Below are 13,555 nucleotides of genomic sequence, written 5' to 3' on the forward strand. Positions count from 1 at the left end.
GTTATGCCGCAAGTTGGCGCAGCTCGATGGTTTGGCGCAAGATGGTGTGATTGGCACAGCACTTCCATCCCTGTATGTGGTCAAAATAAATCTTGAGCCCTCTGCTATGGCATCTCTTGTAGCCCCTGCATTGTTATGTTAAACCCAACAATCATCACCAAGTTTCTAAAATACCCCATCTTCTTCGCTCAGCTTTACTGATGCAACATGCTTTTTTATGTCAGTGTGTGAACACTAACCAACAAAGGCTGAATTTTCAGCTGACAGCTAATATAAAAAAGTGACAGCTGTACCACAAACCTGCAGGGATGGGGCCATAATCACAACAAGAGCCAGACATGAAATTATGGTAAGACTTTCTTTTTGAGACCATACCATAAGTGGAATTGTCGTTAACCGTACGTTTGCCAAGCACATCCAAGGGCCTTGGTGTCCCTTAGCTCAAGTTCTTGTGCAACACTACACGCAGAGTGGTTGGAGGGTACCACTTGAACGTCCCTCTTCCAAATGACCAAGCTGCATTGCGAACAACCACTGAATCTCAGCCACACCCCATCCCAAACAACCATGGGTCCACAACTGACAATACACTGAATGATGATAATTAACACAAGCACAACACACGGCCACAGAGTCTGCAGGTGTAACAACAGATAGAAAAGAAAAATTTGGCTATAATAGCAATCATGCTTTGTGTCACTTCAAAAAGCAACTAAAATGAAACTATACCACCCACTATACCACCGCATCTTCTGTATTTTGTGCCTGTGCTTTCATTCGTCCTCAGTGTACTCATAGACCAAGGCAGCAGAGCCAACACATGGGTCAAACAAATGTGGCATGACTGGACACAAATTCTACACATGGTGAAAAGAACAACCTCGAAATCATGGGGGGTGGATGAGTGGATACTACAGAACATCATAGGAGCCATATTTATGTCCAAAGTATTGCCCAGTACGAATTTTCAACAGCTCACAAAAGGACAACTCAACATTGAATGCCTAAACAGATAGGTTATACGGGTACTGACAGGTCTACTCAACTTTACCATACTTGAAGACCTCTACCAGGAAGGGCAAACAAACAAGCTCCTAGATAAAGTAGAGGTGCAACATGTGGCACAAATTATTCAGCTCGAGGGCTACAAACCTGGACTTAAGATACTACGCAGGCTAGGACATGAGCTACCAGGATGACATCCCCTCCTTGCAAAAACACCACCTTGGAAGCACTTGGATCTGATCAACCACACAATACAAGGGTAAACAATCAGGCCAGGAGGCAACACACGGCTGTCAAACATGCAGAGAAGGTTCCTAATCATGAAGACCTGAACAGACATCAAACACACATATAATGATGTGGTGGTAACAGAGGAACAGGCTACTATAGCATGGCACTGCAAAGAATTCAGCCTTTCAGTGTCACTGACAATGGTTTTTGCATTTCTGTCCCAACATGTCACTGACATACCTGTATGCTCTCGACTCTCCAGTGAGGACCATACTAATAGTGCATTTGCCATTATTCATGTTATATCTTCCCTTCTGAATAACCGAAAATAAATCATTGTGTTTGTTTTATAATATATGAGAAAAAACTCGACACTGGGGGTGCGTCCCCTTCGAAATAGTCCAACACTGAAATGGTTAAATACCACACAAGCGGAGACCATTGCAGGACATCCTATGGGCAGAAAACCTGAACTGAGAGCAATCAAACCAGCACTTACCGAGGAAATTTACAGACTACTATAACATCCTACAGGTGTATACATGTAGACGGATTCACAGGAAGCTGTCAAGGCCTGTGCATTCCGCAGGATGGAAAGCCTGACTGCCAGGAAAATCAGGGGACCGACACGCAATATAAACAACCAATTACTAACACATGACCTGCAAGCAAGCGGTCATGAAATTATATTGCGCTGGTTACCAGGTCACGCCGATATTCCAGGAAACAAGCAAGCTCAAGAGGCCACGTGGAAGAAGAACAATGTCCCAGCACAAGACCCTCCTAATTCTGTGTCCATATCTACAACACTCCCACCAACACGGCACCAGGGGTCATATCAGATGGAGAGGAAGAATATGAATACAAATGTGGTAGGCAAAGACAAGGTGGCACTAAAGAAATTACTGCCAGAAGATCCAATTCCACAGGGTATGGACAGCTGCAAGGTTGGCACTCTTTTCGAAAGCAAAGAGTTCTGGTCCTGGCAGCCCAGACACATTACAGATCGCTGTTTGAGAGGCAACACTGGAAAGTGAGCCAATGTCTTGCACCTCGTATGAGTGTGCACAGTGCACAGGCCTAACCCAGGAGCAATACAAGATTATAAACAGGCTAGCCTCTGTCCTGCAAGATTCCAGCAATGGATCAGGCCAAGAGGGGAGCCACAGCACACAAGAATCCTAGAATCCCTTCTAGATTATAGCTCCAAGAGATGTCTTTGCAGAATTTAAACTTGCCCAGTCCAAGTTCCCTTTCAATCTTCCCCCCCTTCTTCCCCAGATGGTCACGGGAGGTCGTACCCATTGTTATAAATAAAACATTTTCAACAACACACTGCTTTTCTATGTTGGTAGAAGCTGAATTACAAGTGGTGTCTCCCTCCAAGGACACGCATACCAAATGAAAAATATGTACATAGAATATAAGTATGTATCGTTTGTTCCATATGTACCGTATCTACAATATAATGCACAATATGTAAGACTTGCAATGTCACCATTTCCTGCACTATAGGAGGCATTCCTGACACTGAATACAGTAAGTCTACATAGGGAGGCAACACATTTAATTGAACTACGGGGTTTTACATCCCAAAGCTATGATCTGTCTATGAGAAATGTCTTAGTGAGTGGGGCTTTAAATTTTTTAGACCACTTCCGGTTTTATAGCATGTACTTAAAGCTTGGTAGAGAAGCAAGGTTGGAATACAAGTTCTATGGAAGTATACAATTTGCTGCATTTGAACTCAGTTGCATAATGCCAAAGAGACTGCGCATTTTCATTATGTTCTCGACCTCGGGAATACACCAAAACTTGTGCAACAGTGCATATAAATGCCATTGCATTCATGATACAAAAATTATGGTGAGGCATTAAAAGAACGTAAAAGAAAAGCCTTGCCTGTGCCACCAAGGCATTCATCATACAGTGAAAGTAGTCCAGTGAAAGTGAGTGCAGCTGAATCATGCACAGATGTTATCAAAATGCATTCCTCATTACACATTTCCACTGGCCTTCATATAAAATAAAATTAAATATAGCCGACAGATGGTAGGATGTTGCGTCAGGCATCTACCACTTCCTTTTCATCACCACACATTTTACAAGGAGAAAGAAATTGTTGTTGCGACCAACTGCATGCACTAGCCTGTCTCTTATTTTCAATCATATTTAGAAATGACTTTAGCTGTACCAAAGAACCAGAATCGACCCGACCTCTTTTAAGGCAGTCATATTCTGCTTGGAGCAGTTTCATTTCTTCATGGTGGGGGCTGTGAAACAAAATTTTGCCCTGGATAACCCTGCTGAATTTCTTAAGATTTACAGACATACTGTAAAATGCTACTCAGCTGCATAGATTATATCTAGAAAGCAGTTCATGCGTTCTATACTTCATCTCACCAATTCCGTGAAGCACAGTGAAAGCATGGTTATGTCAGCTAACCCGGAGAGACCTGGTGGACAGTGGACTCTTCCACTGTCCACCTCTGATTTCCCTATGCGTAATGCTGACTAAACGTAAGATTCATGATGGATTATTAGTGCACAATGGACACGCCCTCTCCCCTCAACACACAGCTGGTTCTCATTACTCAGTGGCTGATACTCCACTATGCTGCATGAAGTAGGTGGGATTGAACATAGACATCAAGAGCAAAGGCAAATGCTGAAATGAGGCTATACCTGCACAATATTGTTTCGTACTACCTCAGCATTTGTTTGGCAGGAAAAAAGATAGAAAGTCGGGTCTGTACATTGGAGAAAGTCAGATCTGAAGGTTGCAAGTTTTTCTGCTTTGCAATTGCTGCTGTGTGAAAGCTTTCGTGGGTTTTTAGCTCCTTATACTCCACGATTAGGAGAGAAAGCCAAGAAAAGTTCCTGGGCTCAATATTTTTTTTGTGCTAAAACGAAATTTCATTCCCTTGTTAGAGGACATGACTATATAGCCTCTGCCAGAATTCGCAGAAATCCCAGAAAATGGCCTCAGATTTTCAGCATGCCGCGGGCGCAGCTAGATATTGGAGGTCATGCCCACGCACTGCACTGTTTTTCAGTGTTCTAGGGTCTGCATAAGTTCTGACAAACAGCAACAGCAGTGTTTAATTTTGTTTTCAATTTTAGTATCAAAAATATTTATTTCTGCAAGCATTCTGTCAGACATCAAACTTGTATTTCAAACGTAAAATTTTGCAGAAAGGCTGTTCTACATTTATGCTGACACTAGTACTAGGCTTTTTTACATGGTACAAAACTTTATTGCAGTTGGCCTTCCTTAAGTGCCACTTTAAAAGAGCTGTGCCTCATGCCTTCCTGCAGCCAGACCCCTTCTTTTCCTGCCACCTTTCCACACATGCCTCTTCTCATACAATAAAAAGAAAATTGGCTAATTTATAAACGCACCTAAGCAGCAGTGGCTCCAGATTTCCTTGCTTTTCACTAAACAGACATCATCAATTGACTTAGAATGCAAGCTTTACCAGTTTCACTGCATTTGCCAGATTCTTCAAGGTTCATCACCATATAATGAGCCTTGATTTTAATGTCAATGAGCCCCCACCCAGCATAAAAAAGAGCCAATTATAACTTTTTTTATTTAAAAAGCTGAACCAAACAAAATGCAATACATGACAGCACACTGGTACTCAAGGTTCAGGTCACCATGAGCATCTATTCTTGTGCTGTAACAAACAAAGGTTGCAAGATTCTTGCTATTTCCAACTACAGATGCCAAGAGACAAATGTTTACAAAACATTATCTCCCGCAAAAACCACTGCAGGTAATAAACGCAAACAAGTCCCATTCACATAGCATGAAAGGTGCTGCTTTTCCCAGCCCATCTCAAAAGCAACAGTCAATGCTCGCTGAGCACATTACAAGAGCAGGTGATGTCTCACTCTAGCAAGAGTGTGTGAAGTTTCATGGACCACCAACTTTCTCGTCACTGTACTTTCAAGTGTAGACAAAGATGATTATTGTAGTGGCAGCAACAGGTCAGCACATGGCAGGTGCATGCAGCAAATAAATGGGCCCCGCCTGCCTTGCAACAGGAATAAAAACCCCATACATAACCTTTGCCTCAGTGGACAATGAAAAGATTGTGGTTATATTTGGCTTGGGCCTTTTTTGCTGAAGGTTAATTGATCAAGGTAGCCCCTTCGGGTCTGAAATTTGCACAATGAATCTGAAATGCAAGAGAGGATTATACAAACATTGGCTGCACTGAATTAAGAAAGGCTTTAGTCCAACTTCCTGACATCCCCCGACATATTTTCCACGGATGATCGTGAGTGCGTGCTATATGTGCTGGAGCTCTTCAATGACAAGCTCGTGAGTGGGCCCTTCGAAAGAATGTGCTCAGTGAGCATTCTGACACAACAAGAAAGAATAAATTTGACACTGCCCTTACATTTCGTAACACGTGCATCAGTTAGAAGCCCAAGAAAGTGTCCAGGGCAAGGCCTGGAGGCTATCCCCAAGGTGCTATACATATATATATAGATACAGCAACTGGTTCCCGGTGCCATTGCCTACACAGGACAACATACATTAGAGTGGGGAAAAAACAAGAAAAACACACAAAACAAAATTGAAGGGAAAAAAATTCACCAAGTAGACCATTTTACAAGTCGAATCTCGTTAATTCGAACACGTCAAAGTAATGTGTATTCCAATAGGCAAAAACACCCGGTAATTCGAACGCGCAAGCATTTGCGACAGTTAATTCGAACATACCGCGCTCCGACAATGCTCTCGGCAGCACACCAAATCAGGTGGCGGCGCCTCCGACCAGCATTTCTCTGACTCTGCCATAGAAAAAAAAAGCTTAGGAAAGACTCCTCAACGCCGCGACCGAAGAAAAAAAAAGTGTCAAACCATTATGAACCCTGATCAAAGGACTAAGCACGAAGTCGCGGGATCGAATCCTGGCCCCAGCGGCCACGTTTCGATGGGGCGAAGTGCGAAAACACCCGTGTAATTAGATTTAGGTACATGTTACCCCAGGTGGTCCAAATTATTTCCGAGTCCCCCACTACGGCATGCCTCATAATAAGATTGTGGTTTTGGCACGTACAACCCCATAATTTTTAAACTTAAGCGCGAACCGTATCTTGAAAAAAAAAATTGCATCAGCTCTGGCGTCAGCTCTCGCTCGCACTTCTGGTTGGCTTGGTTTGGTCTCGTTTGTGCTTGTTTTGATTGTCATGGTTTGCAATTGTTTCTCTACAATGACGAGTAGAAACCGAGACGTCCCGATGGAAAGGTTTTTCGAGACTGTGCGCCATACCCGATTCTATACGACAAGACGAACCCTGAATACAAGGATGCGAAGGAGACACCCAGCACCTCATTTTCCTTGTCTTTTGAACGCGGCAACAGCACAATAGATGGGAGCACACGAACGTGACTATGATCAGTGGCAACGCCTTCGTCATCGACGACCCGCCCCTCCTCGACACTCCGCTGTCCTCGCCCTCCCTCTCAACTCCCTCACCTTCGACGGTGTCGGCGCGCTCCCACCTCTGCGCCGGCCCGGCGACAGCTTAGCCCGCTCCCTGAAGTTTCGCTTGCTGCCATCATCAGGAAGCAAGCGTTGGTCGGTGTGGGCAGTTTTCTGGTCATGACTCGCCGTGTGCTTACACCTCGCGATATTTCATGACTCACACCTTTCATGCATCCCGTGCTACGGTGCACGAATACTTTGAGAACAAGTCCTTTTTTTCAAACAAATTTTTGGGCCCCTTCGAGCTCGAATTATCGAGATACGACTGTTATAATAAAAACATGGCAAGATGCCACAGCAACAAAGGCTCTTCTACAATATACAAGTATTATAAAAACTGCAATACACGCGGCAAAAGGCATAGCAGCCGCACAATATACAAAATAACAAACTTCAATTAGTTAAAATGACCTCAACTATTCAAAAGTATATAGATAAGTCCTATCCATAAAGCGAACAAAAAAAAAGGGGTAAAAAACGTACCAAAAAAACGTACTTAAAAAACTCCCCTGTCCCCTTACAAACTAAAACTTTCACATGTCGCCCTCACTGGATAATGGAAGACTTGTCTGTGAGGATGAAAAATCTGTGCACATGCTTCGCTCTTTTTTTTCTCACGTGAAAAAAAGAGTACATTTTGATAAAAACAAGGAAGGAAATTTCAACACTAAAAGTAGATGGCATCCAACCGCATTTGACTTTCATTTTCTACAAGGTAGAGAATATCAGACATGGTCTGCTGCACGATGACTTTGTCGACACTTTCATGCATCTGAAAGAAAAACAAAAAGCGAATGCTTAAAGTAAGAAACAGTAAAATCCTTCTGGAATGTCAAAGCAGCAAACACAATGCCAATTTCTTTCCAGCATGCAGCTTGCCCTGACACAAAGCACCATTTATCTTGTGTTCTAAGATAAAGTTTTAGGATTGCTTGCAACCACAACCACACCGATACTATACTAGTATTCAAACTTAAAGCGTTTACTGCTGCTTATGTCACTAGCTTTGATGAGCGTTCAGTGAGTAAAATGGGCAGCTTCACAAAGATAAATTACTCTTTCTGTTGTATGCTACACGTACATCCGTGATCGAGACTATGCGGACCAACGGTTCCAAGAAGAAACCAAGTTTCCTCGATGGCATGTAACCTAAAGCTGAAGACTGCAGCTCAGACTCAGCACTGCAAACATTGCAACATTACAGTGCATTCGTCAGTTTCAGGTTGCCAGACTTATTTTCCTAGAAATTCAGTTTTTCACACAACGCACACAACCAATGATCTACATACTTTTTATCACGGGTGTACATATACCTCAAAGCCTTTCCTTGTTTACCACTTCACTTAAATGTCCTTGCAAAAAAAAAAAAAAGAGGGGGGAGGGGTCTTTTCACACATCATGCCAGTCAACATGACACTGCACAAACTCTGGCAATGAAGCATGCTACACCAGTCCCGCAAGTAGCCTCTATAGTTTCACTGCACAATGCACAACACCACAAAATAGTAATACAATGGGGCCACAATGAGAGGTGACAAGAAAACGAAGGCAGCCACAAATGGTACAGCCAAAAATGGGACAACAAATATATATAGTCCGTGAATGAATTCCTCCGCCTACCAACCTCTGCTTTTATTGATGATGAGCTAAACTCATGCACAGAGACTAGCATGCTTTTTGTGCACATTAGAAGAGCATGTTCACAGTGTTTGTCCAGGTGCAAAAACAGACTGGCACTTATTTTATTATGGCAGAAACCATATATAGATGCAGGATAGCAAGGTTTATCGCATGACAAGGCTGCTCTTCAAAGTTAATCATGACCATTTATGGTACTTTCAGCAAAAACGCTGCGCATGGCATCGATTGCATGTGGGTGTACCGTGAGGAGTCTACAATGAACTGAAGAGTTGAGAGTGTGAGCAAATGGATTTCAAGAGGCGATGAACAGGGGCCGTATTCTGAAACAATCGACTTCGGCAATAGTCACGTTCAGTAAATCAACCTACTGCTTACCCGTGACGTCAGCATGCTCTATCAACACGCGCTCTCGAACACTTCACAACACACAAGAGAACACACCGGGCGAGTGCAGAGTGGCTCGAATGTGTTGTTTTCGAGTGTACTGGCCACAGTACGATGCAGACGTGTTCATTTATTCACAGGAGCACCCAACGATACTGTTACGTCAAATAGACGTAGACCGGAACTGATAGATAATGCTATTTATTTTACAGTTTTGCTAAAACAGCCAATCAACATGAGCCGTTGGCGGAGGCGTGACCAAGGCGATAGTATCACCGAAGTGGATTGTTTCAGAATACGGCCCCAGGGCTGAACGACAGTGTTGACAGTCTAAATCAGAAAGAGAGCTCAAATTCAGCAGTCAATGCAGAGGCCAACCACAGATTGGAAGGCAGAGGAATGGTGAAGGCGCGAGGGCTAGAGTGGACATGAAGCAAGAGGCGTGCACCTAACACACCAGCTTCACCAGTACTTTGCGCCACACTTTTTGATCACGCCCAGAGCAGAAATCCTTCTCTTCCACGGCCAAAGAGTTTGAGTGGTGGTTTCTAAGATTGTTGTTGTAAAGGCAGCACACCTGTAGACACATGCAAAAATGCCCAAAAAAAAGATGGACATGAGCCAGTAAACACAACTCTCATGTTTGTTTCTTTTGGCATCATACATGCGTCTCCAAGTGCGTTGCCTTTACAAGAATAGCCAACCAATCAGTCAACCCATATCGCCTCAGCAGGTTTGTAGCCTTGGATATGCACACTATAATGAAAATGTAGCATAACTGCTTGTCGACAGCAGCCATACAGCTCTTTCCCTCCTTTATAGGACTGTGACAATGGCAAAACTGAGGTAAGCGTAAAAACGGCCAATTTTACAAGTGAAAATGCACGTTAATAACCTAGCTTGGTTTGTACAGCATCAAGATGAAAAAATGTTGAAGTAATGAAGAAAAATTATGCAGAAACCATTGATGATGATTGTTAACGTAAGCCTGAACGAACGAAAGAAAGAAAGAGCGAGCGAAATGTGCATGCGCGCGTGTACATGCATCTTCAGCGGAGCAAGCACTGGCGCAGAATGCGACTGTCATGCTCTTCTGCCGGAACCCTCTACAACAGCTGCACCATGGGGGAGGGGGTGGGAAGAGAGGAGGGTTCTTATTGCCGAGCACAATCCTTCAGACACCACAGAGCTCACGTGTGATAGTCCCTCCCCTTCCTTTTCCCTCACCCTCTCCCCCATAACTCGGTTGCACAAGAGCACACACCCTTTCCCTCGATGCCTTTGTATCACAAGTTCGGCCAATGACCATCAACCACTGACCACTGACTGCGGTCAACCACGAAAACAGATTAATGAGGCAAAGAAAGCCATTCGCTTTAAAAATAAAAACCCAGAGTCGTATTTTACGCTTTCTGCTGGTTTCATGGTGCAAATGCACAGTAAAACGTGGGTGTCAAAGTTAAAATTTTCTAATTCTGGTTTTCGTTTCTGAAACGGTTCTGTTCCGGTTCAACTCTGCAGCAAAAAGCTGGTTCAACCAGTTCAAGCCAACCAGTTTGAACCAGTTCATTTGCATAACCGAAGAATAAATACTGGAAAACAGCACAAACTTATTTTGTACAGAAACTCGATGCTGCTGCTAAGTTGTGCTGAAAGATTACGCTTGATGTTTGCTCTTTGGGCCGTATGTAGTTACACAAGAAATATGCAGATCCAACACCTATGTTGGAATCTATGTGAAGCAAAGCTTTATTGAGGGAAAGATAGAGAATATTTTTAAGAAACATAGAGAGGTCCTTCAGCCGTAGTGCTACTCTGCTCAGGGGGAAAGGGAAGAGGAGAAAAATAGGGAACTGAGCAGTAATGATGAGGACAGGCAGTATGGTGAGATTACAGGTAGCCCTCGATATAACGAAGTCAGTAAAATCGTATATAAGCTTCGTTATATCAAAAGTTCATTATATTGAAATTCAACCTTTTAGCAAATTACAGTCACTGATGGATTTTTTTTACGTGGAAGGGGTTTCAAAATTTTCTGAATTATCGGGCAATTGGAAAAAAAAGCAAATTTGAATAAGATAAATAAACATTTTGTTGAATTTGAGAGCTGGTGACAAAAGATACGGTTTCGTGCTGTGTCGACAATATCTTCCCATCATCCTTACTAAGCAAAGCCAGCCACGCTTTTACATCCAGTCCACTCCCGTGGCTGATAGTGTCGACCCCAGTGGGACAACACTATCCCGAAAACCGCCAGCATCGGGGAGTGATGCTTAGTCTACCTTTCGCTTCAACCAGTCTTCGAAACTCAAGATTACGCAACCTCCAGCACTAAATACGCAGGAAGACAGCGCATGATGCCATGTCATCTCAGCTCACTTTGCACAGATGGCAGATTACCTCTAAAACAAGGTACATCGACTGTATACGAGGCGTCTTCAAAAAGAAACTGAACTTTTGCTATACCATCTTTATTGCTTATTGTACAACAATTTAAGAACTGCCCCCCTCAAAGTAGTCTCCTCTACTGGCAATGCACTGTTCCCCTTGTTTCTTCCATTTCTGGAAAGTCTCCTGGAACGCACTTTCTGGGATGGTGCATAAGTCTCTTGTCACATTGTCCTGAATCTTCTCTATAGTTTGGGAACGACATCGTTTCAATGTGGTTTTAAGTTTCGGAAACAGGAAAAAGTCTGCTGGGACTGGGTCCGGAGAATGTGGCGGATGAGGCACAACGGTAGTGTGATGTTTTGCTAAATAGCTGCAGACAAGCAGTGACGCACGAGCCGGCGCATCGTCATGATGCAACATCCAAGTCTGGTTTTCCCACAATTCAGGCCTCTTACTACGCACAGCATCCCTCAAGCGTGCTAGAATTCCCTGGTAGGCTTCCCCGTTACCATCTGACCATGTGGTACAATTTCCTAATGGAAAATTCATTTGCGGTCAAAAAACGCAACCAACATCACCTTGATCTACGACACTCATGCGGGTTTTTTTTGACGCGGAGACCCTTTACCTGTCCACTGCGAAAACTACACTTTCGTTTCAATATCATAGCCACAAACCCACGTCTCATCGCCTGTTATGATGTTCTTAAGGAAGTTTTCATTGTCATTGGCAGGAGCAAGCAGTTCCTGGCTGATTTCAACATGGGCCTGTTTCTGATCGTCCAGTCAACAAACGCAGCACGAATTTTTCACTGACACGACACATCTCAAATTTGTCAGTCAAAATTTGATGGCATGATTCCACCCTGATGCCCAATTGGTCAGCAACTTCTTGAACAGTTAAACGACGATTTCCACAAATCACAGCACTAACTCTCTTAACATGTGCATCATCTGTTGATGTGGAAAGTCGTCCAGGCTTGGGATCGTCAGCAACCGACATTCTGCCATGATCAAAACACCTAAGCCACTCATAGCACTGCGTGCGACTCCAACAGCCCTCCCGTATGCTTAGCTAAGCAACTGAAATGTCTCTGTGAAAGTTTTGTCAAGTTTGTAGCAAAATTTCACACACAAACGTTGTTCTTCAAGCTCTTTCATTGTCACTAATCCAATGAACAGCTTGTGCACGTGCTCACTTCTCGCCAACTAACGGTTAGAGCAAAACGAGGCAAACGGCAGTTTGTTGTCTAAACCTGCCACTACGTGCGCTCAGTAGCCACAATGCGCTCCCTCAGCCGGTTGGCGCGCTATTTTAAAGGTTTGTTTTCTTTTTTGAGCACACCTCGTATGTGCTCAGCCACGCTGATAGCTGTGCGCAGCCTTGGCCGCACTAGAAAAGGAGGCGTGCGCCAACCTGCCCCCGACTCCCCCCCCCCCTTTCCCCTTGCTCATGCAGGAAAAAGGCGCTCATCAAGCCACCATCCTAACCCTGCTCACCCTTGCATGCTTTCACTTGTACCTAAAGCATAGAGCGCACGGTGCATGATACAATCTTATCACACTTCGACTTTATATGCTGCTTCGCTTCGGCGGTCGCTCTCGGTCATGTAGCGCACAATTTTTAGAGGTGCATTTGCAAGCAACTGCATGTAATGCAACCATTTGACCAAGTGTGTCTGCCCCAGAAGTTTCCATTTATCATCTCGATATTCCTTCATGGCGGCAGAAAAATTTCGTTATATTGAAATTGCGTATAAATGCATTTCATTATATTGAGGTTGAAAATATTACATGGTGTTCTATGGGCAAGAAGATATAACAACTTAAATACCTTGTTATATTGAGAATGTTATTATATTGAAGTTTGCTATATAGAGGTGTAACTGTATACAGGGTGATCAATATTGTTACGGTGAGGAAAACAGACAAGGTCGACGAAGGAGAAGAGGACGAAGTGGCAACAGCCTCTCTGTGTTCTCAGCTGCTGTCTATCTCCTGTAAATACATTCTGTAAATAGTTTATACCCGTGACATTTTGGTGAGAGGTGCGGGGTACGCGTCTTCGCCGACGGCAGCATGGTGGCCATGGTCGGATTGTGTACTGCACGCGTGAGCATTTCCGGCCGCCATACTGTCGTACTTTTCACTGTGCTTGACCAATGCCCCCATGACCTCATACTAGGCCTCGACTTCCTCTCTGCCCATTCAGCGCTCATCGATTGTTCTTCAAGTACTGTGCGTCTTGACCTGCCTCTGCTGGACGACCCTACAACACCTCACGAAATTCGCCTGAGACCGACTGATTTTGTTCCCGTTCCACCACAGGCCTTGCAATACATCGAAATGGCACCATCTATGCCAGTTCCCGATGGTGATTACATCTCCGCTCCAATAACT

General features: G+C 43.9%; 1 protein-coding gene across 2 annotated transcripts in view; it reads right to left on the reverse strand.

The window, feature by feature from the left end:
- Window positions 1–6,977: 6,977 nt before the first annotated feature.
- LOC119437628 (set1/Ash2 histone methyltransferase complex subunit ASH2-like) overlaps window positions 6,978–13,555 on the reverse strand; it is a 162,531-nt gene continuing 155,953 nt past the window's right edge. For both annotated transcript variants that reach the window (XM_049660748.1, XM_037704621.2), the window contains one exon: window positions 6,978–7,512. In XM_049660748.1, coding sequence (XP_049516705.1) covers window positions 7,408–7,512 — 105 coding nt within the window. In that variant the 3' untranslated portion in view covers window positions 6,978–7,407. The remainder of the gene's footprint in view (window positions 7,513–13,555) is intronic.

This window comes from Dermacentor silvarum, chromosome 1, assembly GCF_013339745.2.
Source record: "Dermacentor silvarum isolate Dsil-2018 chromosome 1, BIME_Dsil_1.4, whole genome shotgun sequence".
Classification (NCBI taxonomy): domain Eukaryota; kingdom Metazoa; phylum Arthropoda; class Arachnida; order Ixodida; family Ixodidae; genus Dermacentor; species Dermacentor silvarum.